Source organism: Gossypium hirsutum, chromosome A05 (assembly GCF_007990345.1).
Source record: "Gossypium hirsutum isolate 1008001.06 chromosome A05, Gossypium_hirsutum_v2.1, whole genome shotgun sequence".
In the NCBI taxonomy this organism is placed as follows: Eukaryota; Viridiplantae; Streptophyta; class Magnoliopsida; order Malvales; family Malvaceae; genus Gossypium; species Gossypium hirsutum.
The window spans coordinates 8,697,952-8,723,944 of record NC_053428.1 but is presented as its reverse complement, the minus strand read 5'-3'; the positions used below and the strand labels follow the sequence as shown (position 1 = coordinate 8,723,944).

General features: G+C 34.1%; 5 protein-coding genes across 7 annotated transcripts; 1 reads left to right on the top strand and 4 right to left on the bottom strand.

The window, feature by feature from the left end:
- Positions 1-590: 590 nt before the first annotated feature.
- Positions 591-2,485, bottom strand: LOC107959160 (mitochondrial import inner membrane translocase subunit TIM10). Its single transcript, XM_016895151.2, has 6 exons — positions 2,286-2,485; positions 2,144-2,192; positions 1,748-1,800; positions 1,407-1,445; positions 1,207-1,276; positions 591-894 (listed from the first exon to the last, which is right to left on the bottom strand). The coding sequence occupies exons 2-6, from the start codon at positions 2,183-2,185 to the stop codon at positions 841-843; spliced, it is 258 nt and encodes an 85-aa protein (XP_016750640.2). The 5' UTR covers positions 2,186-2,192; positions 2,286-2,485; the 3' UTR covers positions 591-840.
- A 1,099-nt stretch (positions 2,486-3,584) lies between these two features.
- On the bottom strand, positions 3,585-5,764 carry LOC107959161 (tubulin beta-2 chain). The gene is made up of 3 exons (XM_016895152.2): positions 5,040-5,764; positions 4,683-4,952; positions 3,585-4,442 (listed from the first exon to the last, which is right to left on the bottom strand). Exons 1-3 carry the CDS (start codon positions 5,431-5,433, stop codon positions 3,766-3,768), a joined length of 1,341 nt encoding a protein of 446 aa, XP_016750641.1. The 5' UTR covers positions 5,434-5,764; the 3' UTR covers positions 3,585-3,765.
- A 4,043-nt stretch (positions 5,765-9,807) lies between these two features.
- LOC121229300 (probable histone H2A variant 2) lies at positions 9,808-15,266 on the bottom strand. Its single transcript, XM_041113204.1, has 2 exons — positions 14,844-15,266; positions 9,808-10,280 (listed from the first exon to the last, which is right to left on the bottom strand). Exons 1-2 carry the CDS (start codon positions 14,907-14,909, stop codon positions 9,984-9,986), a joined length of 363 nt encoding a protein of 120 aa, XP_040969138.1. The 5' UTR covers positions 14,910-15,266; the 3' UTR covers positions 9,808-9,983.
- An 831-nt stretch (positions 15,267-16,097) lies between these two features.
- On the bottom strand, positions 16,098-18,053 carry LOC121229299 (probable galacturonosyltransferase-like 3). The gene has a single exon (XM_041113203.1). The coding sequence runs from the start codon at positions 17,508-17,510 to the stop codon at positions 16,476-16,478; it is 1,035 nt and encodes a 344-aa protein (XP_040969137.1). The 5' UTR covers positions 17,511-18,053; the 3' UTR covers positions 16,098-16,475.
- A 2,968-nt stretch (positions 18,054-21,021) lies between these two features.
- Positions 21,022-25,866, top strand: LOC107959162 (neutral ceramidase 1). 3 transcript variants are annotated; one of them, XM_041113202.1, is made up of 10 exons: positions 21,022-21,359; positions 21,820-22,205; positions 22,489-22,697; positions 22,826-23,170; positions 23,288-23,552; positions 23,646-23,916; positions 24,012-24,137; positions 24,395-24,458; positions 24,586-24,755; positions 25,118-25,866. In XM_041113202.1, exons 2-10 carry the CDS (start codon positions 21,859-21,861, stop codon positions 25,664-25,666), a joined length of 2,346 nt encoding a protein of 781 aa, XP_040969136.1. In that variant the 5' UTR covers positions 21,022-21,359; positions 21,820-21,858; the 3' UTR covers positions 25,667-25,866. The 3 variants fall into 3 exon arrangements, with proteins under 3 accessions (XP_040969136.1, XP_040969135.1, XP_016750642.2); XM_041113201.1 differs by having other exon boundaries at positions 21,067-21,210; XM_016895153.2 differs by having other exon boundaries at positions 21,086-21,359; positions 21,713-22,205.
- The last annotated feature ends 127 nt before the right edge of the window (positions 25,867-25,993 follow it).

Sequence of the window (25,993 nt, the reverse complement as noted above, 5' to 3'; positions counted from 1 at the left end):
TTTATCTAAATTTTATACCTTTTATTTTGCTTTAGCCTTTATACTATGCATACATTGTGGCTTAATTTTTAATTTTTATATTTTTTAAAATTTGAAATTTTAACAAGTTTGAAGTTTTATTAATAATGAAACAAATTTATCATGTCTAATAACATGTTAGTTTGCCTTTTTAATGTATTACTTACAAAAAAAAAAACTAATTAATAGACTTAAAGATTATTGTTTATATAAAGACTGAAATTTTAAAATTTAAAAAAAATTATATAATTAAGAATCATCAAATTGAAGAACGTAGATTAAATCGTGAACTTTAATACAAAACTTACTCAAACAGCTTTTATTGCTACAACTTGGGTCTTGAATTTTTAAATTTTGAAAAATAGATAACTAAAAGTTACCAATTTAAAAAACATATGAACTAAAATTGACCAAACTAAAATAAAGACAAAATCTACAATTGACGTATCATACAAAGACTAATAGCAAAATTTGACCAATTTTATTAAGTAATTGGTTATCTGTATACACACATAACTAAGTAGCTAAAAATATGTGCATATTTTCTATCAGCAGCTTCAATCCATATAAGATGATTTCAAATGGCAATTCCTCTTTAAAAAATTTATCCAGTAACCAAGAAGCTCTTCAACACCAAAATCCTTATTGTATAGTAGTAAGTAATACAAAACTGCTACAATTATCAGAACAAAATGTGATTTCATAACACATTAAAGACATCTTGTAAGCTGAATTTCAGTCTCCACATTCTCAGGCAACCAGCAAGACAAAGCCATGGCTTTTACATGTAAATCAGAATTGAGAATCGAAGATGGCCGCATCTTACATTGGAGGCCTACCTCCAGCACTCAGCATCTGCCCAATCATGCTATTCACCTACAAAATATCACAAAAGTTGTATGTAGAAGAATCAAATTTCAGCCATCATCTAAGAAAATAAGATACAAAAAGGAGCACATCTAAAAGAAACTGATCATCACTATCAGAATCAAGACTCGACAGTGGAATGATTAAAAGCACTTTTTGCTGAGTATATTGGGCAAATGTTTGACTCAAACCAGTGGCACAATTAAATGCAGTACACAGCTTGTAGCCTTGTATAATACATATTGTGGTAATTATGAATAGAACAAGAACATGCAATTATATACAGTTGGTGGACATGGTTATAAGTTCAATAACATATACCTGCCAATACTTTGAAACACAGCGATCAATGCAACTATTTTCACCCATGTTTAGCTCAGACTCCTTGTACCTAAAGCAGGAAGACATTATCGTTGACGCCATTTCCTCAATGAAAAAAGCAACTATATTTAACATGTGTACATCTCTTGGATAGTTTGACAAACAAAAAATGAGAAAGGATGCATTGGGGATTTTAGTACCTTTTGTCAACACACTTGTTGAAACATGTTTGTCCAAGCCTGAATGAAAATCATAAAACAAGTTGCACTCAGAAACTTGAGTATTGGCATTCAAAACTTGAAAGCAGTGGAGAAGATTTGCCACACTATCCATAACAAAGCTTATCAGGCCACAAGGGTCCTTTTTCAAATTCTCAGCTCTGAAATCTTCATTTATTGGCAGATATATTAATTATTCAATGAGTTTCCGAGATGAAACATAATTTACGTTTGTTTCTGGCAGCAAATCTTGACATATCTTGTTTTAACTTATAGATGTACTATTAAACATATTCATTAACATCTGGGAATTCTCTCTTTACCTGTTGAAGAGTTCTACCCTATATTCCATCTCCGTTTCCGCCATGCCGAAGGCCTGCCAAGCGATTCAAACATGACCTTCAAACCACCCACATACATTGCAATCATGATGACAAATAAAATAAAAAAAAACTAACTTAAATTACAATCTTCAATCAAAACCCAAAACCACATAAGTCCCAAAAACTATTTCCAATTAGTTAATAGAAACAGTGAAACGCCTTCATCCATCGAGACCAGAGATCCAGAGTTACTTAGGGAGTCCAAATGCAGCAAAACGAAAGGCCAAATTAACGAGTAGAAAAGATCAGGTTTTTCTTTCAATGCAAATCAGAGAGTTAAACCCAAAGCTAATACTCATGAACTAAAAGGAAAAAAACAGTACAAAAATAGTTAACCTGCTCTTTGTCTATTCCAGCTGGGGTGGTGTTGGCAGCCATTAGAACCCTGAGCACCAAACAAGATCGATCAAAACCTAACAATAAAAATGAGGGGTAAACATTTAACCATGCTAGGAAAATGGGTTTTATAGAATCTGACTTGTATGATTTTCCTCTGATTGAAGAGAAGCCTGGTTCTTGTTAGGGTTTAAAGATCCGCCGAAAACGAGAAATGGGAAAAGGAAACCGGTTCAGGCTTCACTAGGTCCGTTAAATTGGATCTCAAATTAGGGTTTTAGAGGTAAGTCTAAGGTGTAACTATGAATTTAATTTCGACTTAAAACTGAATAATAAAACGCCACGTCATTGCTTAATTTAAGTTAGGGGTAAATTTATAATTTCCTTTTTATTTAGCGACAAAAATATTTATGTTATGTTTTGAGAATTTAGATTCAATCTTTAATTTCATCTTTACCGATAATTATTATGAAATATTTTCTCCCTAGAATAATTTATTCTTTTAATTTAAAAAAACAAAAAAAACTTCACAAATAAATATGAGACGATGTTAAAAGTAACATTTGGCATCAAGTAAAAAATAACATAATAATTATCCTTTTAATTTACATGATATTGGGTGGTGTATAGACCCGCTCTTGATTGAGTCATTTGGTTTCGTCTAAAAATTTACTCGAAAAGTAAAAAAGTTTAAAAGTAAAAATATAAGTTTAAAAAAATAAATTTTGGTAAAAAATAATACCGGTTTAAAAAACTAATATATAGAAAATAATATAAGCTAGACTGAATGAATTTTAACATTTTTATCTGGACCGAGTTAGGATAATTTTAAACTCATTTTTTAGGTTTAGTCTAGCAAAGGAGTCTAAAATTTTGTTGAACCCGACTGGGCCTATGAGCTAGTGGTCTACCATACTTTTCTTTTTATTGTTATTTATTTTGCAGATTATATGGATAAAAAATCCGGTCTTTTGTGCTTAAATTTCTTATAAGCTGTTTGTGTTGGATGATTAGCCACCTAATCAAAACCATATTACCGATTCTAGAAGTGAACCGAAAAGAAAATTCACGACCACTCCAAATAAATGAGCTAAGTTTGCTGATAGGCGGTCTAAGTTCTGACTTAGTATAGTCAAGTTCCAAAATACAATGACGCCATTGATGATAGTGTGATAGCTTGGCCCCAACAATGCTTTCTTATGTTTCTTCATTAAACAAGTTGCATCCAAGAAAATGATTGTTTAAACGATCGACATATACTCAAGATCTCGAGGGTTTCTTCATTAAACAACTTGTATCCGAGATTTGTAATTATTGTCTAAAGCTATCAAAAACCGAACTCCAGATTTCATAATCATTTAGTGCTTTACCAGAATTGCAAACTAGATTTGACTATATTTCATCATTCAGTTCATTTGCTTTCATAAAACTCAAGACAATATTTAGAAAGAAACTTTAAAGAAAGAAAGATACACAAGTCTGCAAATATCCAGAAATGCAACAGTTGTTACAGCAAAAGTAAATGGCTAATTCTTTCACATCCAAAACAGGAAAAAAAAAAAGCACCAGCAACTGGGAGTTGAGATTTTGAATTGCCAAAATGGCAATATCTTTCCTTCTCCTTAGTCCTCATATTCGCGTTCCTCTTCTTCTTCTTCGTACTCTTCATCATCAGCTGTTGCATCTTGGTACTGCTGATACTCGGAGACCAGATCATTCATGTTGCTCTCAGCTTCAGTGAACTCCATCTCATCCATGCCTTCCCCTGTGTACCAATGCAAGAAGGCCTTCCTCCTAAACATAGCTGTGAACTGCTCACTCACACGCCTGAACATCTCCTGTATGGATGTTGAATTGCCAATAAATGTTGATGCCATCTTCAGCCCAGTGGGTGGGATGTCACAAACGGTCGATTTCACATTGTTCGGGATCCACTCAACAAAGTATGAGGAGTTCTTGTTCTGGACATTCAACATCTGCTCATCCACTTCCTTGGTGCTCATTTTACCACGGAACATAGCAGATGCAGTCAAGTATCGACCGTGACGAGGATCAGCAGCACACATCATGTTCTTTGCGTCCCACATTTGCTGGGTGAGCTCAGGTACTGTTAGAGCTCGGTACTGTTGAGATCCCCTAGAAGTGAGTGGAGCAAAACCCACCATGAAAAAGTGAAGACGAGGAAAGGGGATGAGATTCACGGCAAGTTTCCTGAGATCGGAGTTGAGCTGACCAGGGAACCGCAAGCAGCATGTAACTCCAGACATTGTTGCAGATATCAAATGGTTCAAATCACCGACTGTGAAAAGATCAAAATGAAAATAACAAAGATACGTGTGAGACATTCGGAAATCCCCAAAACAAACAAGTAATAATCATATGCAAAATCTAAGCCATGATGTTTCACAAAGATATTCCCAAATTACAATAAATAAAAAAGGGGAGGGTCTATTTCCATATTACTAACATAGATCTAGTACATCAAACTCTAAGCGACAATCTTGGCAAAACAAACAGCTTAGATCAGGGTAAGACTTACAGCTGGGAGTGGTTAGCTTAAGTGTGCGGAAACAGATGTCATACAAGGCCTCATTGTCAAGAACCATACACTCATCAGCATTTTCAACCAATTGGTGAACAGACAAAGTGGCATTGTAAGGCTCCACGACCGTATCAGAGACCTTAGGAGATGGGAAGACCGAGAAAGTCAGCATCATCCTATCTGGGTATTCCTCCCTTATCTTCGATATCAACAGTGTTCCCATTCCAGATCCAGTTCCTCCTCCCAGGGAATGACAAACCTGAAACCCTGAATAAACAGAAAGAAGAAACAATTATTTACTTAAAAACCAGTTAAAACGTACAAGAAGAAGTTAAATCGCTCAGATCTATTTACCTTGAAGGCAATCGCAGTTTTCAGCCTCTTTACGAACAACATCAAGTACGGAATCGATTAACTCAGCACCTTCTGTGTAATGGCCCTTAGCCCAGTTGTTACCAGCACCAGATTGACCAAAAACGAAGTTATCTGGTCTAAAAATCTGACCGACAGGGCCAGATCTGATGCTGTCCATGGTTCCAGGTTCAAGATCCATGAGAACAGCACGAGGAACGAATCTACCACAACTGGCTTCATTGTAGTAGACATTGATTCGCTCAAGTTGAAGATCCAAGTCTCCTTGGTAACGCCCAGTTGCATCTATGCCATGCTCAGCACAAACAACTTCCCAGAACTTGGCTCCGATTTGGTTGCCGCATTGGCCACCTTGAATATGAAGGATCTCACGCATTTTTTCTTCGAAGAGGGAAAGGAGAAACTGGAGTGAAGCACGGAGAGAGTGAGACACTGAAGATATGGAGGAAAAGGGTGAAATGAAAGGATTCTTAGGGATGTTTTTATTTATATCTCACAGAGATGAGATTGATAGGGTTTTTATTTATTTTATTTTATTTCTATTTTTAAAATTTCCATTACGATCTTTTTACTGTACAGCCTGCCTTCCTGATTGGTTAGTTGGTTAGGTTAAATTTTTGGTTTTGAAATTTGAATCAATGGTTACGAGGCAGTGGCTCACAACAGTTAACGGCTGGAATATAACAAAAAGAGGTAACGGCTAACTTAACATAAAGATAAAATAAAAAATTAGGATTAAATTTCAAAATTGCAGAGACAGCTGTATACGATTGTCGGCTAGTTGAGTCTAGTCTAAGGTTGGACAACAGCTGGCGAACTGCACGTGACGGTAACATCACATCCACTGGTTTTTTAGATATCACATCAAAACTATAAAAAAAAAAAAACTAAACAACGGATGAAAATATAAGTAAAAAATTTATACATCAAATATATTTTAAAAATTAAAAATAAAGTGTTAGTTGAAATATTAAATTTATGATATTTTTAAGATAAATTTTTATTATGTGTTTTTTTTAAATTTATCTATTTTATTAAAAAATAATATCTGTTATTTAATAAATAAAAAAATTATGTTTTTGGTAATTTAGTAAGTTGAACTATAATTGAAGGGTGAGGTTAACTTAATGTAAAATTTTGACAGAAATTAATGTGAAAATTTTGTTTTCACATGTTTTATGTCAAAAAAATTAAATAATTTTCACTAAAAAAATTAATCATTTACTTATTATAAAATAGTTTCAATCGTTGTACATATAAAGAAATATTAAGATACAACCATGACATAAACTAGAATTATTAATGTATTTGTTAATAATAAAAACTATTAAGAAATTATTTTTATCTTATTATATAAATATAGACAAACATCTATAGAGTTTTGGATGTCTTAAAATATATTTATTATATAAAAATAAAATAAATGGTTTTTAAAATTAACTCACATCTACTCATCATCTTTTTTTGGGCAACCCATCGTGGTTAGTGTTATTATGAATTGAATGATTTATGGTTGATTGAGATAGCGGTGGGCCTGCATCGAAATATTCGATTTTAAATATTTGTAATAATTATAGGTGCTGCAGTTAAGAATAAAATATAGGTAGCATAAAGAGAGGTGGGCTGGGCCACCAAAGAAAAATGAGAAAATTGCAGTACAAAGTAATTCAAATAGATCTCAAGCGATTCATACCCCCTTTCCCTTTCATATTTTTGCTTCACGGATCTCCACTGAACCAAGCAAATAAATATCACAGCTTCCAAGGAAACTCCATTCTCCTGATTCAAGCATCAGCTACCTCCCTTCCTCTTTTTTTTTTTTTTAATTTTATCATAAATATCAAATATATCGATACGACACCCAAAAACAGCTACTTCATTCCACCAAACCATCAACTCATTATTGGGTCAAGTTTTAATTATGTAACTAACACTATCCTCAAATGCGCGATTCTTTTACCTCAACTGTTTCACCCCACGCTGAATATCTTAAACCCCTTAGGGTGCGTTTGGTTCGCTGTATTGGATTAGAAGTGTATTGGATTAGAGATGTATTGGATTAGAGGTGTATTGGATTAGAGGTGTAATAGCAAATCAACTGTTTGGTTGAATGTAATGGAATAGAGGCGTAATAGTAATCTTGTGTTTGGTTGAATGGAATAGAGGTGTAATAGCATAATGGAAAAAACTAAAATGACTAGAATACCCTTAGCATAAATTTGTTTTAGTAAATGATTATTGTTATTGTTATTTAAATTATAATAAGATTATTATTATCAATAATAAATAATTTAATCATATTTAAACATAATTATTATTAAATATATTTTAATTAAAATATATAATTTAATAAAATTCTTAATAATTAATATTCTTATATTAATTTACTGAAATCATAATATATGATACTGTAAAATATAAATTAACATAATTATTATTAAATATATTTTAATTAAAATATATAATTTAATAAAATTCTTAATAATTAATATTCTTATATTAATTTACTGAAATCATAAAATATGATACTGTAAAATATAAATTAACATAATAATATATAAATTGTACATCATAATCCATATGTTCAAAAGTTTTACAACATCAAAAAGTTTGAACATTGATATTTAATGGTAAGAAAAAAAATTTAATTGTTATGCCATGTTTTATTTATATTTTCAATTTAAATGTATAGTTTTATATTAATATTATATAATCAAAATGATTTTAATTATATTTCAATTAAAAATATTAAATAATAAATAATGATTTTAATTATATTTTAATATACCTTAAATAACATAAATAAAATTTTTATTTCAGCTTAAAGTTAGCACAATTTATTTTAATAATGATTAAATTTGAACGAGATCTTTGAAAGTATCAAAATCGTTATATTTTTATCATAATTGATATTAATACAAGAATTGGTACTAAAGTTTGATGTCCTTTTTAAATTATAACGAAGAATTGGTACACCATTATATTTAAGTATCAAAATATTTATCAAATACAAATAATAGATTAAAAAAAGAAAAAACACAAGTACCAAATTATATATTGCTCCTTTTTATAACAACATTTTGTCCATGAATTTCCTTTTTAATACAAGAATTGGTATCAGCCTTTGTGCCCATAGATGTACTTAGGGAAGTAGACTTTGGAATCAGCCTTTGTGCCTCCAATGCCTCGCGTGCCGCTTGCTCTTTGGCTCTTTTTGCTCTTTCCAATACCTTTTCCTGTGTGCATGAATTAAAGGGGATGTCATATTTTAATAAATCATCAAAATGGAGTAGTAAAATGCAGCAAATTTGCAGATGAACGATTTCAATTCCAACAAAAGAAGAAAAGATCCTGATGGCCAATTTGTTATTGCATTTACTCAGAAAATAATGGTACATCCCTATGTAAACCGACACAGGTCAGTTTCAAAAATGCTGTAGTAGAAGTAAAGTTGAATTCTAGCTTGAGCCTCCAATAACTAACTAGAAGTGGAATTCAGATAATACAACTTGCTAGAATTTAAGTTGGTGTGAAACTATGGCCATGCAGTTCATGATGAGGTTAAGGGAGAGGGTTGGTTACTGGAAATGCCATTGATATAGTTTATTTGAAAACCTGAACGCCATAATTTTCCTCAAAAGAAAGAAAAGGGGTCTCTTACATTAACTCTTCCTATTGTAAATGAAGCAAAAATAATACCAGCATCAAAAGAAGGCATTTAAAACAAATGATGACTGCAATTTCGTAAGGCTCCCAAGAACAGATGTCAAGAAAAGAAAAGAAAACCTTTAGCTCCTCCCATTTAAATACCTTCAAATTATTGTTATTTTTCCTGTAAGGTTTGGTTTGTAAGCAATAGAACCAATCACTTTGGGCACCATAACATTAGGATTCAGAAACACACGTAATGGCCAAGCAGAACAGAAGTGTATTAAAGCCAAATTTCAAATTCATAAAACTCTCCACTGGTGGCGTTTGTGCATTACCAAATAAGCTATTCCAAGAGCTATGAAATAAACCCAGCAAAAGTGAACACCCCCCTCCCCCCCCCAAAAAAAAAAAAAGAAAGGGCCATGACATAATCATGAATTTATCAAGGATTAGATTCAAGAACAAAATCTGGTTACCTGGAAATCCTGCACTTGCTTTTGTTGCTCAGCCTGCAACCTTCCAACAACACTCCCTTTCAAATGCATTCAACAAGCAGGACATGGAAGAAGTGCATAGAATATTATCATCCTCGAAGGATTAGACCAACTAATATGCATGTCAAAGACAACATCAATTAGAATGAAAAAGTTTTACAGTTTTCTACAAGTTGCATTCTACAATATTAAAAAACTAATTAATTAAATAAAATCAGACCTATAATTCATACCTTGCACCCAAGTAGCTTGAATAGTGATGCAAAAAATGAGTTGCACGATCAATTGTTTTTGAAGAGTAAATTCCTTTAACACCTAAAAGTTGAGAAAAAGAACACCTAACACTGTTGAAATACCAAATTATATAAAAATTAAAGTATAAAGATTAAATCTTAAATATACCAAAAGTGGAAATTCATCATTGATATATAAAAAAAACTGTTGATAGGTGTTACAATAAGGAATAGGATGGACATTACTTTTATGTAGTTTGTATACCTCTTGGATATTTAATTTGTAAATATACAAGCAAATTACAGTATAATTTAAGTTCATGCAAATAAAACTTACTATTAGATATTAAAATATATTATTAACACAGGGTATTAGAAGAAAAAGCATATCAGGGAGCAGTTTGTAATTCAAAATATCAGCTGTTTGAATCCATCTTTATAATTTAAATCCTGAATCTCCATGATTATCTACTGAAACAAGCAAGGACTTGAAACATTTTACTGACGTTTATGGGTACAGATTAAAACAGACAGATAACTTACATGAACTACTCCTTCAAAGATTTGTTGATAAGTGATTTGTGAATGTGCGGGATAACACCGCCGCCTGCTATAGTTCCTTTAATCAAGGTGTCAAGTTCTTCATCACCCCGGATAGCTAGTTGCAAATGTCTTGGTGTGATTCGCTTAACCTTCAGATCCTTGCTCGCGTTACCTGCCAGTTCTAGCACTTCTGCAGTCAAGTACTCGAGAATTGCAGCTGTGTATACAGCAGCTGTTGCTCCGACCCTTCCGTTTGCACTAACCCTTGTTTTCAGCAGTTGATGGACACGACCCACCGGGAACTATAGGAGAACATACAAAAATAAGAAAAGTAACTGATTATGATTTAGAAGAACCAACTGGCATTCTACTTGTATACAAACTATAATAAAATGTTCAGTCTATCATGTATCCTACAGAAGATGATGCTAATATGCCGTGATAGCATGCAAACTGCAAAACAATTTAGGATGCAGTGAATACACATACACTCTTAATTCAAACACGGAAAAGGAAGCTGATTTCAAGATTCCAGAAACCTATTGGCAATAACCAAGTCAAGTTCCAGATAACACAAGAACCATTGATAAGCTTGTAACTGAGGAAACCTATCCCAACTGGCTGAAGAATATAACCAACTCAACCATCATATCCACCAAAACCTACCAAATGGCAAAAGTTCAGGGTAGTAGGCTATTCCTATGGTGGCCATAACGAGCCTAAGAAGATGCAGAACCAAGATTGAGGAGGTGCAGTATGTTGACAGCATATAGGAATAGACCAACTCATGCATACCTTTCGATTCATAAATTAATGAAGCCTGCCCCCTCCCTTTTTCCTTTCTCTCTATCTCTAACACATGATGGCAAATGTTGTTGGGTGTAGACTTTATCGGACCAGAAAAAAATTGGTTTATAATTGACAATACTATGAGCCATCTTTTTAGATGAAACTAAAAGACCTGCTTTGTATATAAAAGCAACACGCATAGCATTTATCACAATCAACAAGACCTTAATAGACATCCACATCGCTTTATTCAGCAACTCAGTTATCTTCCAAATTGGTAAAGACTTTAGATAACAAAATGTCAATGTCTACTAATGACATGGCAAGTAGCTGTAGCAGGAAAATTGCAAGCAAGTCATATGCAGATAAATTTCAATTAAATTAGATTAACCAAAACAGAGAAATTGAACCGATATTTAATAATCAAAACAATTGTAAGAAATAAATACTGCTGAAGTGTCAATGCTTTATCAAATGAGCATATCCTGAAATGTTGGCATTTGACAGGGAGCAAGGTTACTATCTAATCATTTCTCACAGACCAGATCCTCCTTCACTTTAAATTTCAACAGCTCCTTGGCATAAGGAAATTACATTCAAATCTAAGATGCTATAAAACTAATCCACTAGATGTAAAAGCCTGAACCAGAGTAATCAACAGGAGCATATTGTCCAAACTCTAATTGTGTTGCTCTGGCTCTTCATTTTTTTCAAAGTACCTATGTCGACATCCATATCAGACATCGGTATAGGGGTATGATCCTTCAAATACAAGGAAAGCTTAAAAAGATTGCTGTGCTGCACACATTTCTGTATCCAACACTTATGTCCAGTCCAAGTAACATAGAACCCTACACCCCATCATTCCCCCCTTTCTTTGCCCTACTATTGGAAATAGTAATTAATAAGGTAGAAATCTAGACCATAATTGTTCATAGAATACATAAGGTAACCAACAAAGAGCGTAAAACGTAATTGTTCCAGTATTGTCAAAAGTGCAAAGGTGCACTCATGGGTGCTGGAACCCAGTATTGTCAGGTGCAAGGCACAAAAAAAAGAGAAGGAATTGTTCTAGTATATTCCTTACTGGTTCCAATGGACAGAACACAATTTCACCGATGGAGAGGAACGAAAAACGTGAGATGGAGGATGCTTTCTGATCGGTGTTCGAAGTCCAGTTGTGACACCAAAGAGAGGTAAAAAGAGAAGGAGAAGACGTCGAGGAGAGTGGAGAAGAAAGGTAGAAGGAAGAAACAGAAGACAGTGGATTTTGGGTAAGACAGAAGCGTGAATCGGAGGGTAAAACAGGGAGCAAAACTGAATCAGGATCTAATCTGAGCGCAAGGAAGGGATTAGAAATCGGTGATTTTGGGGATTACATCCGTAATGTAATAGACCGTATTAGGCCAATACACTCAACCAAACAACGTATTGAGTGGGGCTCACGATTAGGGGTGAAATAGCTATGCCAATACACCCAACCAAACATGTTAATGTTATTACAAGACATTGGACTTAAAAACACAACTTTCAAAAAATTACATACAATATGGTAAAAAAAAAAAACAATAACCTAATACATAATAGTTATAGTAAAAAGTAGAGTTGAAATTTTGAAGTGAATAAAGACAAACATTGCTACTTAATTAGGATGCGGACAAAATATAAATGTTAACCAAAATGTAGTATGGGTTTTGATTCTCTTTTTGGATGAAGTAGCATAACCTGGTATACTGATACACGAGTAAGCATGAGTAATGGAAAGGGACCGCTCACATCATATAGCTCATAGCTTGCTCGTATTATATGGTACCTATTCAGTGAATACCATGAGTATTGATAATTAAAATTTTAAGTAAATTCCTTTTTTCTCTCTCCCTTGGCCCTGATGTCCCTCTTTCATGTCGAATTTGGCCAATCATGGGTGAAATTAACGTTGCCTGTTCAATCAAGCCAGCCTATCTTACTTGATGCTGGTAGGCTAGATAGGCCAGAACGAATTGCAGATCCAGCCCGTTCAAACCAATTTAAGCCTTGTTTCAGGTCTGTCTAGGCTCCTTCACCCAACCTGATTGCTGACTATTCGAATTCGTCCCAAGAGTTATTGAAGCGAAAAAGGAAGGTAAGAGGAGAAATAAGGCAACACCATCACCGTTAAACATGAACATGAAACCATACTTTCGAACAAAACTTGTTTGTAGCCTTTATTGTAAACTATAGAAGGACCATAAAAATTTACCCATAGCTCCGCATGAGTGATCGAGCATACGCCAGCCAACATTATGGCAAAAAACTGTAATCCGATTCCAATTATCATCCCTCAAGATCCAACCTACAAACGATAGAATCGGATCAGCTTTGACCACTCCATCTGTATTTACCTTTTACCCATCATGTCGGTGGCAAACCAATTTGCTTACGAGCTCTGCTTGGTTTGAACTGTCAGTAATGTAGCAATTTTCAATATGTCGAGCCAAGTTAATACTTTGCCTAAGCACCTTTCCTGAGAAACAATCATGGTTTCGATAAATGAAATAATTTCCGTGTTTCAAGAGTCTGCAGCAAGTTATGCCAAAAAGAGTGATCCAATGAGCATTAACAGTGAACATTGCCTTTGTATTCCGTAGATTTTCCATAAGCCAATCAAGCAAAGACAAGGAAAAGAATGGAACCTGCTCCATGTGCGGAACAATTTGCTTCCAGAGATGAGCAACTGCTGAGCAATCACAGACTAAATGCAATATGGTATCTTGTGTCGCACCACACATTTAGCAAGAAGCATCCATGGTTAGATCCCTTTACCACCTCTCATAATTAAACAACAACCTCAGTTTTACAAGGAGCCATAAAAATTGCTTCACGTGTATATCAATGACCAGATCATGTTCTTTGAGACTCATCAACCCTTAGTTAAGAAACTGTAAGCTTCAGAGACCGCTAATTGACCATTTATAAAGACATGCATCTTCCCAACTTGTTCAGTGGAAGGTCGTATGGTTTGCAATACGTAGTAGAACTGGGTGACTTAACCACATAGCAATGTCATTCCATCTTCATCCACCATGTTTTTCACGCACAAATCAATATCAATCCCATTTTGATTTAAACGGTTCTCCCACAAATGTCCCAGATATGACATCCAAGTGTCTGTCCAAAATTTTACGTTTTTGCCATTGCCAACTTACCAACTGATGCTATGATAAACTCCATCCAAACAAAAGAGCAATTATTTCGTGAGATACTCTTTGGGCACCTAGTTTGTATTTTGTCCACAAAACTTGTACACAAAAATCATCCTTCTTTGTTAGTAGCTGAAGACCCAACTTAATAAAAAATGATTTGTTCTTCTCCCTCCATTAACTAATACTAGTCTTCCATTGTTACTCAGTTGGCAGCAGCTATGCCACTTAACTAGTGCTGGCCTAAAGGATTACCTTGCCTAATTCCATGAGTAGATTTAAACTCAACAATTAGACTGCCATTGAAATACAGTGCATGGTGACTTTAATCAGCTGAGCAGAAGGCTTGCTTCTTCAAGTGAGTCTTTCAAGAAATCTCACCAAACTCTATCATAAGCCTTAACGACATCCAACTTTTTCCACCCTTCTTAGTTCTCATTGAGTGGATAACTTCCTCTGCTATTAAGATATTGTCTCTTGGGGATCTTCTGCAATGAAACTGACTTGATTTGAGGTGATAAGTTTAGGTATTATCCTCTTCAAGCAATTCACCACAGTCATAGTCACGATCTTGAAAAGAACCAAGCATAAATATGGGTTGAAAATGAGAAATTTCTCTAGATTACCTGTCTTTAGAATCCGGAGTAGTAGAGTTTTATTGAATGAGGCCTCAATGTTGTCCCCTTTGAAGATGTCTCTAACCATATTTCATGCAGACTCTCCCACAATATCCCATTAACATTGAAAATAATTAATTATACATTGCCAATTCGTGGAGCCTTTAAATGATTCATGTCAAATAAAGTATGGTGGATCTCTTTAATGATATATCTGATGAGAGCATCTCTTGTTTAAAAATATTTAACTTACGAAAATAGATGTGGATAGAGAACTTACTTGGAAAGCCACCCTTAGTGGTGTATGGATGTTAGCAATCCGGATTGCTACATCTTTCAAGGTCATCGTATCATAACACCAGTCCACCCCGTTAAATTTAAGAGCATAAATTTAGTGGTTCATAGACATTGGCTATGCAATCTCTTTTGGGGGATATAATCACTTGTCTCACCATCCTCGTTTTGACGCTTTCTTGAACCTAATAACAAACTGTTGTGTGCTTGCTGGCCGCCGCCAATGTCTTTGGCCTTCCCTTTCGTTTGCAGGTAGGGTTTTGACTTCTTCGTTGAGATCACTGTTGTGAACACTTTATTCTTGTTGATGGTATCATTCCTGGTGGTTGTGGTTTCGAGGGCTCTTATTAGCTTCTTAAAACTTTGACTGCAGTTTCTTGAATTTTCTTTCTTGTGTTGTTTTAGGCTTGTCGTGATGTATCCACTGCTCAGTATGCCAGGACTTGGTAAGAGACTCTTACACATCATGCCATTTTTTTTTGCTTTGACCTAAAAGAAATTAATCAATTTAATTAATTTTTTATCACTTCTTTATCCAAACAAAGAACAAGTAATTAATTTAATTAATTGCAATCATTTTTCTTTATTTTTATCTTAACATCAATTATTAAATATGAGTTATTTAAGTTGATTTCATTAATAATAATCTCGAAACATAAAATAAAATTTCCAAAATTAAAAGATTATTTTAATTAATTTCAATTTAGAGCAATAAATCAATTGACATTATAGAGAGATAAAAAAATTCAATAAATAATTTAATTGTTTTTTATGTTTTAAAAGTTATAATTTTAATATTGAAAAAAAAGATATTTAAAACTTTTGACAAAGTGATAAATAAGTACAATTTGACAATTTTTTAATGCATTATTTTGGTTTTTACCATTTTATCACTTTAATCCTTAATGTTCACTCCAATCAATATTTAAAAAATAATTTTTTTACTTTAAAAAGATAATTTTTTTAGTGACCAAAATAAAAATGAGTTAAAAATTAGATGATCAAAATAAAAAAGTAAACATAATATACGTGTAAAGTCAACCGCTGATAAGTAACTAACTAAATAATTTAGCAGAAAATTATTTATTTAATTAAATAAAATGAAAAACAACTAATAAATTATTTAATTAAATCAAACTAACTAATCGAGTTCTAACCTTACCAATTTCATCATTGATCTCGTTAGAAACACATGTATGTTTTCTGGTATGAGATTTAATTTCGATCTGAGTGCAATGAATGATAAAAAAGGTCATCTGATGGAAAATTTCTATTATCGGAATAATTTAATAACACAAAAATGAAAACAATAATACAACCGACAAACCTCACGGGGTCACATCTACTTATGTAGATATTGTCTTAATCTACGCAACTTTAATTAATCCAAAAATTATAGTCAAAAAAAGAAAGGGAGTACACCTTTAAACTTCCACTTCCCACTTTCCTATGAACAAACAAAACAGAATGAAAACATGAAAACCATCGCGGTTAACAGGCAACTTATACACGCGGTAACTCCATATTTTCACTGGCGAAGCAAGTTGCAAGGTGTTTTCCTTTTTTTACACGTGTCCTTATTCTCCTACGAAATCCGATGAACTCCCTCCACCGTATTTTAGCTATTGGAGAACAAAGACGGATGGCGGAACAGATCGTAAGGAGCCCACAAGGAATCCAACGGACAGGGTCTCTTAGAGTCGATTCTCAGCCATGGCTTTCCTTTACCGCTCCAATGCAACAAGCTAACTGGACCGGGGTGCAGAGCCCTGCATAAGCCTTCCAAGTTGTCACCACCGAGCCCATGTTGGTTCCACCGGTGCTCCATCCCCTCCACATCTCCGGCGAAGACTAACAAAAATGGAGGCAAAGAGCCAAGCTCGTAGATACGATACCTTTTCTGAATCCTCATCCAGTTTTCTAATTTCTCCGTGTATTTACCTTCTCTCCATTTCCATAAATCGATTACCATAACGCCAGTGTTGAAATAGCACGGATTCCTTGGTCTTCCTTTAAACGACGCCGCAAAAGCCGGGTTGGACCAGAATTTAGAAGTGAAGTAGTTGGTGAAGTTGGCATGACAGTACTCGGGAGCGCCCAACACGTGGCTTCTCAAGTTGATGCTCCATAGATTGATGACGTCATCAACGACGATAAGATCAGAGTCAAAGTAGATTATACGCCGGACCCCAGCTGGCAACAGATCAGCTAGGTACATACGCGCGTAATTCAATGGTTGATCCAAGGCGCGTCGGATGGAAGACGAGATCTTTCCTTTGACGAGGTTAGTGTTGAAGTAGTAGAGATCGAAGTTGAGGTAAGGGAAAGTGGAGGTAATGGCGCGCGTGAGTTTAGCTCCGTGTCGGTGCGTGGTGACAAAATGGAACACGATGTTTTCCGGACAAGTGGCGTGGTGGAGAACGGAGAAGACTCCAGCGACGGAGCCCCGGAGGTAAGCAGTGTCTAATGTCATAGCGATATGGATAATGGAGGGATTGTGGATCTCTTTGTCGAGGGAGGACCATGTTGTTTGTGGACATTCTCTGCCGTTTCGAAATGCCGGTGCCTCCCGAAAAGAAGGCAGATCGGCGAAGCAGAGACGGATCATGACCGTTAAAATAAAAAAGAGATTGAGTGGTTTAGATGGATGCATAGCGGTGGAGGAAAATTAGGGAGAACGACGGTGGAGAGATAAGGAGAATGTTGCGCTTTTGGGTTTTTTGACCTTTTGTTTTGTTTCGGGTTTGATTCGAATAGGAGTGGGGCCCAACTTGGGACAAGTCCAGCCTGGCATGACGCGTCTTATGTGAGCTCGAAGCCTGATTGCAGACGGGACGATTCTTATGGTTCTGATTGCACCGTAAGAAGTAGTGGAACTGTACATTCGGCGTCGTTTCATTGTGAGGTCATTCAGTTATTCGATTTCTTTTGTGACCCAACTATATATTCGAATTTTTCTTTTCCATTTTTGTGTCGTTAAATTACCGTCGAAAATATAATTTTAGTGTGTTTAATTCTTAAGGAATTTAATCCTAATTCTAAAAATTAACCCTTAATATTTATAAATTATGTTATTTTAGTCTTTATTTCAAAAAATTAACTTTCAATATTTATAGATTGTGTACTTTAGTTTTTTGTAGTTTTATTTTTATGTGTAACATTAAAGGTTGACTTTTAGTAAATGAAAAGTGTTTCTACGTATGTGTTCTTTTATGAAATTTAATTTATAGATTTGTTTTTTTTCAGCCTTTTAGGTAAAAAAGTCACAAATAAAAATAAAAATAATGAAAGAAATTAGATTAAATTACACAATATATAAACATTAAAGTTTCAATTTATTAGAGTTAAGACTAAATTAACATAATGCATAAATGGTAAGGGTTAATTTTACTATTATATTAATTTTAAATAATGTTATATTATTTTTTTGTCAATTAGTTAACCCGTGACCAAAAAAGAATAAATAGAACTTTTTATAGTTAATAAACAAAAAATGATTACAAATATAGTGCAAAAGGAGGTGGACAAGATTGTTTAATGTTGCTGTGGATTATATTACTACAAAAGATTTCAACATGAAATCAATGCAAGAGGCTACCAGCCTTTATGTGAAAACTAGATATGACCATTAATTGGATCGATATAAAATTTAGGTTAGGATTTGACTTTACCTAACAATTAGATTTAAAATTCTGTCAAAGCATTATTTAGATTAAAAGCGCTAAATCTAAGCTCGACCAGATTACTCATATTAATTGTTTTAGATTATTGTTTATATTAAATATAAATTTAAAAAGTTTAATACATCCAATTATTAAAAATATTAAAATAAATATTTCTCAACAAATTAAAAAAATATTTTTAAAAAATATTTATACTTAAATAACACTAAATTAGTTACAACTTATCAAATAAATAACTTAAAATAGTAGTAAAATTAACAATAAAATAAAAAAGTATACAATATACAAATAATAAAAATAAAATAGTAACAATATGATAACGAAATAACAGTTAAACAATAACAAAATGATTGCAAAATAATAACAAAATAGAGCAAAACAACTAATTTGAGTTGGATTGGGCCTGAGTAAAAAAATTCTATCTGAAACTTAACTTGTCTAAAAGATAAAAATTATTATTTTTGTTTAAGTCAATTTTTTAAATTTATAATTCTCTCACTTTTTGAATGGATAACCTACGATGAAGTGAAAACTCAACCATCTTTTTCATTTTGTCATTTATAACAAATTTAATTTTCAATTTGAGATCTACCAACCTTGGTTCAAATAATTAATTCAATTGAAGGCCGAAGCATGGTACGTTCGACCATTGTAAATGAATTAGTACGATGCATTTATTCATCTCATATCGATATTTTTGGTTAAAAAGTAATGTGGTCATACAATTGAACCCTGTAGGTATAGACCTATTGTTGATTGGACGCCAGCCATGTAAAGGTTAATTTTATTACTTGGCAATCATGATGAATTATAATTTCATTAATATTGTATATTAATTAGCGACCATCATTTTGGAATTTGGAGCAGGAAATTTATGAGCAGGGATGAAAGCCCACTTTGCATGGTTGGTTTCTTGAGGCCTAACGGGCCTAGTTGACTATTTCAGTGAACAAATACTATCGTGGCATTTGTACAAGGGGGAGAGGAGAATGACAGACATCCCGTTTTATGCGCATTACAGCTGTTGTTTAGAACAGAGTAGAATAGATGATGTTCAAATCCAAAAAGAAACTTCGTTGTTGTATGTTCGCACATAAAGTCAAGGTTAATGAGTGAGCCGAAATGGGAACATTTGAATTCATTTCCCAAATTAACGTTTTCCAATTGCTTTCTTTTTTTAAATGTCTCAAGTCTGAAACGGAATTATCTTGGAATAAACGTCTTCTGCATTGTTAGTTAGTGTTTGTTTTATGCAGAAAACCCATGATTTCTCATTTCTCTCTCAGCCTCGGCCATTCATTCTTACATCGTGAATACAAAGGTTCCATTTACGCTAAGGAATTCATTTCTCCTAAATTCCAGCAAAGAAATTTAAATCAACAACATATTAGAAATACCTTAACAAAACAACTTTCCTAAAAGGTTAGTAATTTTCACGTAAATAAACTTCAAAATTTTCATTTTCATCTATCATTCAAGATTGTTTTTAAAAAAAAAAATCTTAACCAAAAAGTATATATTGTATACAATATTAGGAAGGAGACTGAAGTAACAATCTTTAAATTCGCATCAAATGAGCGTTTGACAAAAATTTTAATTATCGCTCCATATAAATTAAGACCATTTCTTTTTTCTAAAAGTAGTGTCGTAATAATTTTTAGGGTAAAATATTTAACTAATCACTCAATTTTTAAGATGCTTGAAATCCTTATAATTTCATGACCGAACTTTTAAAATGTTTTTATTTTAGTCACCAAAGCATTAAATTTTTTAACGCAATTAACAATATATGTCACATTATATTTACAATTTTATTTTTGTTACCCAACTTTTAAGTCACCCAATTTTTTTTTTTAAATTATTGTTTGGGATAAAAGAAGACAATTAAAATGAAAAAATGGTAAAATACATTGAAAAATTTGTCAAATTGCACTTGTTACCTCATTGCCTAAAGTTCTAATTTTTTTTAATATTGAAATTTTAAATTTCAAACCATAGCAATTAATTAAATAAATTATTAAAAAAAATCCCTTAATAGTTAGTGTCAGTCGATTTGTTATTATCATACTGAAATTAATTAAAAATTTTCCAATGCTTTTAACTTAGCATGTTAAATTCAAGATTATATAATTAAAAAAAATTAAGTTTTGTAGGCAATTATCAAATATGAGTTATTGAGTTAATTTCGTTAAAAGATAATTGGAAAATATAAAATAAAATTTAAAAATTTAGAAGGAGATTAAATTAATTAATTTTAATATCACGATAAAAAAATTAACAAACAAGTACAATCTAATAATTTTTATATATTCTTTTAGTTTATACCACTTTTTTACTTCAATTTTTAATTTTTTTAAACCACAAACAATATTTAAAAAATATATTTTTTGAATAATTAAAGTGAAAATAATAAAAATTGAGTCACAAAATCAAAGTATAAACATATATGGCTGTCTACAAGCAGACATGTTTGCTATTTTGTTGGGTGATGCTTCTGGTATTCGCGTGTGCCGAACAGTTGTCTAAGCTTTATTAATCTAATCATGATGTTTTGGATATAAAAAATCCGAAATCCAAGCTGTAATATCAAAGAAATTATGAAACAAAGAAGTTATAAATTCTTACATTTTAAACCAATTTCATACTTGGAAGCACAGACATCATGTGGAGGTACGAAAGCATCATCAATGTCTTCCTTTCAAAGCAACTAGTTTAAGTTTCCTTAATCTGTTTCTCTTTAAGAATCCTAGCCTCCCTCATTCTCTCACACACATACAGAGTATTAAGCTGAGATCAATCTTTACTCTCAACAAAAATAGGTATAGTTTTTTTCTGTTTTCTTTTTTTAAAATTCTGCGTAATGTATTATTTGATCATTTAGAACTTCTTGATTCTTCTGCTAAAAAGTGTCATTCAGTTCCATTCTTTTAATGGGTGTTCTTCGAAAGTGGTTATAATGTGGTTTATGGAAGGTTTTAATGGGTAATTGTATTTAAGCTAGCTGAAGTAGTGATGAACAAGTTTTCACTGTTACCATTTTTTTTTATGGTTATATAATAGTGGACTTAAGCTGTCTTTTGGGCCTTGCAAATTATTTGTATATAATTTAAGCATTCCTCATGTTTCCGGTGTGGTTAATGAGGTTTTATGCTTATGATTATTCTAATTTCAGGCAAACGCAATTCACAATGATTCTTTGAAGCTAAATATATAAGAATTCCTTTACCATCTATAATTTGGACTAATGCTTGTTTCTCCATGAGGAATGCTTCGATCCAGGGGCATGAACTAAGTGCTGCTTGGTGTACTTATCTGTGTATGATGGAGTTACTTGCTTCCATCGACTGTTACTTTTGGAGTACTTCGAGAACTATTTGCTTATGGATGTCTCTGGTGCTTTTGCTCCAATATAGTAAAACAGTAGTATCCAAATCCGACTATTTGATCGGACTTGGAAGCTATGACATTACTGGTCCTGCAGCCGACGTTAACATGATGGGATATGCTAATGCGGAACAAATTGCCTCGGGGATTCACTTCAGGCTGCGAGCTCGCTCATTCATTGTGGCTGAGCCACAGGGGAAACGAGTTGTATTTGTTAACCTTGATGCTTGCATGGCTTCTCAATTAGTGACGATCAAAGTGATTGAGAGATTGAAAGCAAGGTAATTAATTATTATTACTAAATGCTATGCTTGAAAATGTTGGTTTTGTTTATGACATATAAAGGCTAAATCCTGATTGAAGTTTATGCGATTATCTCTTCGAAGCAAGCCATTTGTGCATCAAAGAAGCTGATTTTGTCTATACTGATTGAAATTAAGATTTAGTATTCTTGTACGCCATTTTTCCTTTTGCTGTATCAACATGAGTTTTAGTTATATGACTAGTTTTTTTTTCAGTGTTTTGACTTGTCTATCCTTATAAAACTGCTTCTTATGTGTGCAGATATGGGGAGTTATATACTGAACAGAATGTTGCTATCAGTGGTATTCATACCCATGCCGGTCCAGGAGGTTATCTCCAATATGTAGTGTATCTTGTGACATCTTTAGGATTTGTTCGTCAGTCATTTGATGCCCTGGTAGATGGCATCGAGAAAAGTATCATGCAAGCTCATGAAAATCTTCGACCCGGATCTATTTTTGTGAACAAGGGTAAAGGAACTGGAAATATTGACTTCCTACATTCTTTCCTTATTTTTAGGTGTTTTCCGAAATAATATGAAGGGATAGTCTTCCTTGATTCTTGTTATTTGTTCTCAAAGATTCTGGATTTTCAACAGGAGAACTACTAGATGCTAGTGTAAACCGAAGTCCCAGTGCCTATCTCAATAACCCTGCATCCGAACGGAGAAAACATAAATATGACGTTGATAAAGAAATGACCCTTTTAAAGTTCGTAGACGACCAGTGGGGTCCAGTGGGTAGTTTCAACTGGTTCGCAACTCACGGAACATCGATGAGTCGTACAAACTCACTGATCAGTGGGGATAACAAAGGTGCAGCAGCTAGATTTATGGAAGACTGGTTTGAGAAAAATGGCATCAGAAGTTCAGATACTAATGAATCGGGCTCTGACGGAGTACCTCGAAGAGTCTCTAATATCATCCCCAACATCCATGATAATTGTATGTTTTCTGATTTCTATTTCATGCCTGGGCATTAATGTTAAGTATAAGTAGCTCGAACTCCTTGATGTGCTGGGTCTATATGCAATATTTCTTTCTAATATCTTTTACATGCAGACAATAAGTTACTGGAGCTTGCTGCATCCTTCCGCTCATCTCCTGGTAGCCCAGCAACACAAACTATGAGTGTTGCCAGACGCGTCAGAGGTGCTCTTAGACAGGCTGATAAGCCCAGATTTGTATCTGCATTTTGCCAGACAAATTGTGGTGATGTTAGTCCCAATGTACTCGGAGCATTTTGCACCGACACCGGTCTTCCTTGTGACTTCAATCATAGTACCTGTGGTGGAAAGAATGAGCTGTGCTATGGCCGAGGACCAGGGTACTATACATCTCCCTGCTATGCACTTCTTTCGTAAGTACTAAATATAGTGACTAGGAAAACTAAAAATGTGAAGTGCGCTTCACTTGGCAGCTATCTTGATGAGTTTGAAAGTACTCGTATTATCGGAGAGAGGCAATTCAGAAAAGCCGTGGACTTGTTTGAGAAAGCATCTGAACAGTTAAAAGGAGAGGTTGATTATCGTCACACTTACATAGACTTTTCCCAGCTTGAGGTAACACTTACTAAAGTGGGAGGAGGTTCTGAGGTAGTTAAAACTTGTCCCGCTGCAATGGGATTTGCGTTTGCTGCAGGAACAACTGATGGACCTGGAGCATTTGATTTTAAGCAAGGAGATGACCAGGTGATTTGAGACTCTGCACTCATTATGTGTGCACATTTTATATACCATATCAATGCCTGCTTTTTGTGATTAATGTTGTCGCTATTTTATATCAGGGAAACCCTTTTTGGAGGCTTGTCCGTGACGTACTTAAAACTCCCGATAAGAAACAAGTTGATTGTCAGCATCCAAAGCCCATCTTGCTAGATACTGGTGAAATGAAGCAACCATATGATTGGGCGGTGAGTTCCAACGGTATCTTAGGGGCCATACTAGTCCAGTGGAGTTTTCATAAAGTCCAACTCATTCCGTTACATGAGTTTTACTTAGATACTTGATGAAGTATTTCAATCATTTGAATCCATAGATTCCTTTGATGGCATGTAGTCTTCTGTTATGCCTAATTGGTCTTAATATTCAGAAAGAACTATCGTTACGATTCCTTTTCTGTTACTCTAAGTTGACTGATGGAATATTTTCCTGTTCTTTATCTTGGCAGCCTTCAGTACTTCCAATCCAGATCCTTCGGATAGGGCAGTTTGTCATTCTCAGTGTACCAGGAGGTAGTAGCTTCTCTCGTTTCTTTTCTTCTGTTTAATGTGAAGGTTTACCTTCTAGAAGTAGATTTCTTTGTTCACTCAATGCAATAATTGGATTGATTCTTACCATTTTTTTTCTTGTTTCAATCAGAATTTACAACAATGTCTGGGAGGCGTCTCCGGAATGCTGTGAAGACAGTGCTTACAAGGAGTGGTAATGGGGAATTTGGTAGTAACACTCATGTTGTTATAGCTGGCTTGACTAATACATATTCACAGTATGTTGCAACTTTAGAAGAGTACCAAGTGCAGAGATACGAGGTCAGTCTCAGATGCACTATACTCGACTATAAATTACCTTTCTCAGTGTGCTGATTGATCATAATAGGCCACTTTCCAATTTCCTTGCTTGAATGAAGAGCTTTAGACTTTTCACTTAGTAAGTCTTCAAAAATTAGAAATAGTAAAACATAATATTAATTGTGCAGTAGCTTGTGCAGCTAGTAAATTGCTATCAAATTCACCTGTACTTTTTCTGTTATGGCTATTTGATCACACTTGCACACCTCTATCCGCGCACATGTGCACGAAGAAAACGTTTCGAGTGGTGTTTGTCCCTTTATTTGGAACTTGTAACCTATTATTTTTTGTCTAGTTTTCTTACAAGATATTTTAATTCTTAGGGTGCCTCCACACTGTATGGTCCACACACACTCAGTGCCTACATTCAGGAATTCCAGAAGCTTGCAACTGCTCTTATCAAAGGTCAACCTGTTGAAGCCGGGATGCCGCCTCCAGATCTCCTACAGAAGCAAATAAGCTTACTCACTCCAGTTATAATGGACTCAACCCCTGCTGGTAAAAACTTCGGGGATGTCAGCTCCGATGTTCCAGCTAACTCAACGTTCAAGAGAGGCAGCACCGTGACCGTTGTTTTCTGGTCAGCTTGCCCCCGGAATGATCTCTTGACGGAAGGTACTTTCGCCCTTGTTGAGATGCTCCAAGGGAAGGATACATGGATTCCAATGTACGATGACGATGATTTCTGCCTTCGCTTTAAATGGTCAAGACCTTCAAAGCTAAGCCCCCGGAGTAAGGCAACAATCGAATGGATAATCCCATCATCTTCCTCACCGGGAGTATACAGAATAAGACATTTCGGTGCTTCAAAAGGGCTTATGGGATCAATTCGGCATTTCACTGGTTCATCAAGTGCTTTTGTAGTGGCATGAGAAAATTAAAGGTCAAAGCCATTTATACATGATATGGCACAGCGTCTTCAAAGTTTAATTATTTTTATGCTATTTATGTAATGAATTGTCTTTAGGTTATAAGTTCAAACACGGTCGAATCCAACAATGTTCCTATAATGCTGCCTCATCTCATTAGCTCAATTGATTTCCAGTGCATAAAAAGTGAAATTTCCTTCAAATCACATGTTATCAATGATTCAATGTATTCATTTTGTATTTTGTGTGGAAAGAACAGTACATGAATCCTGTTGCCTTTATAATATAAGAAATGAAGAAAAATAATAAAGAAATTGCAATCCTATCACA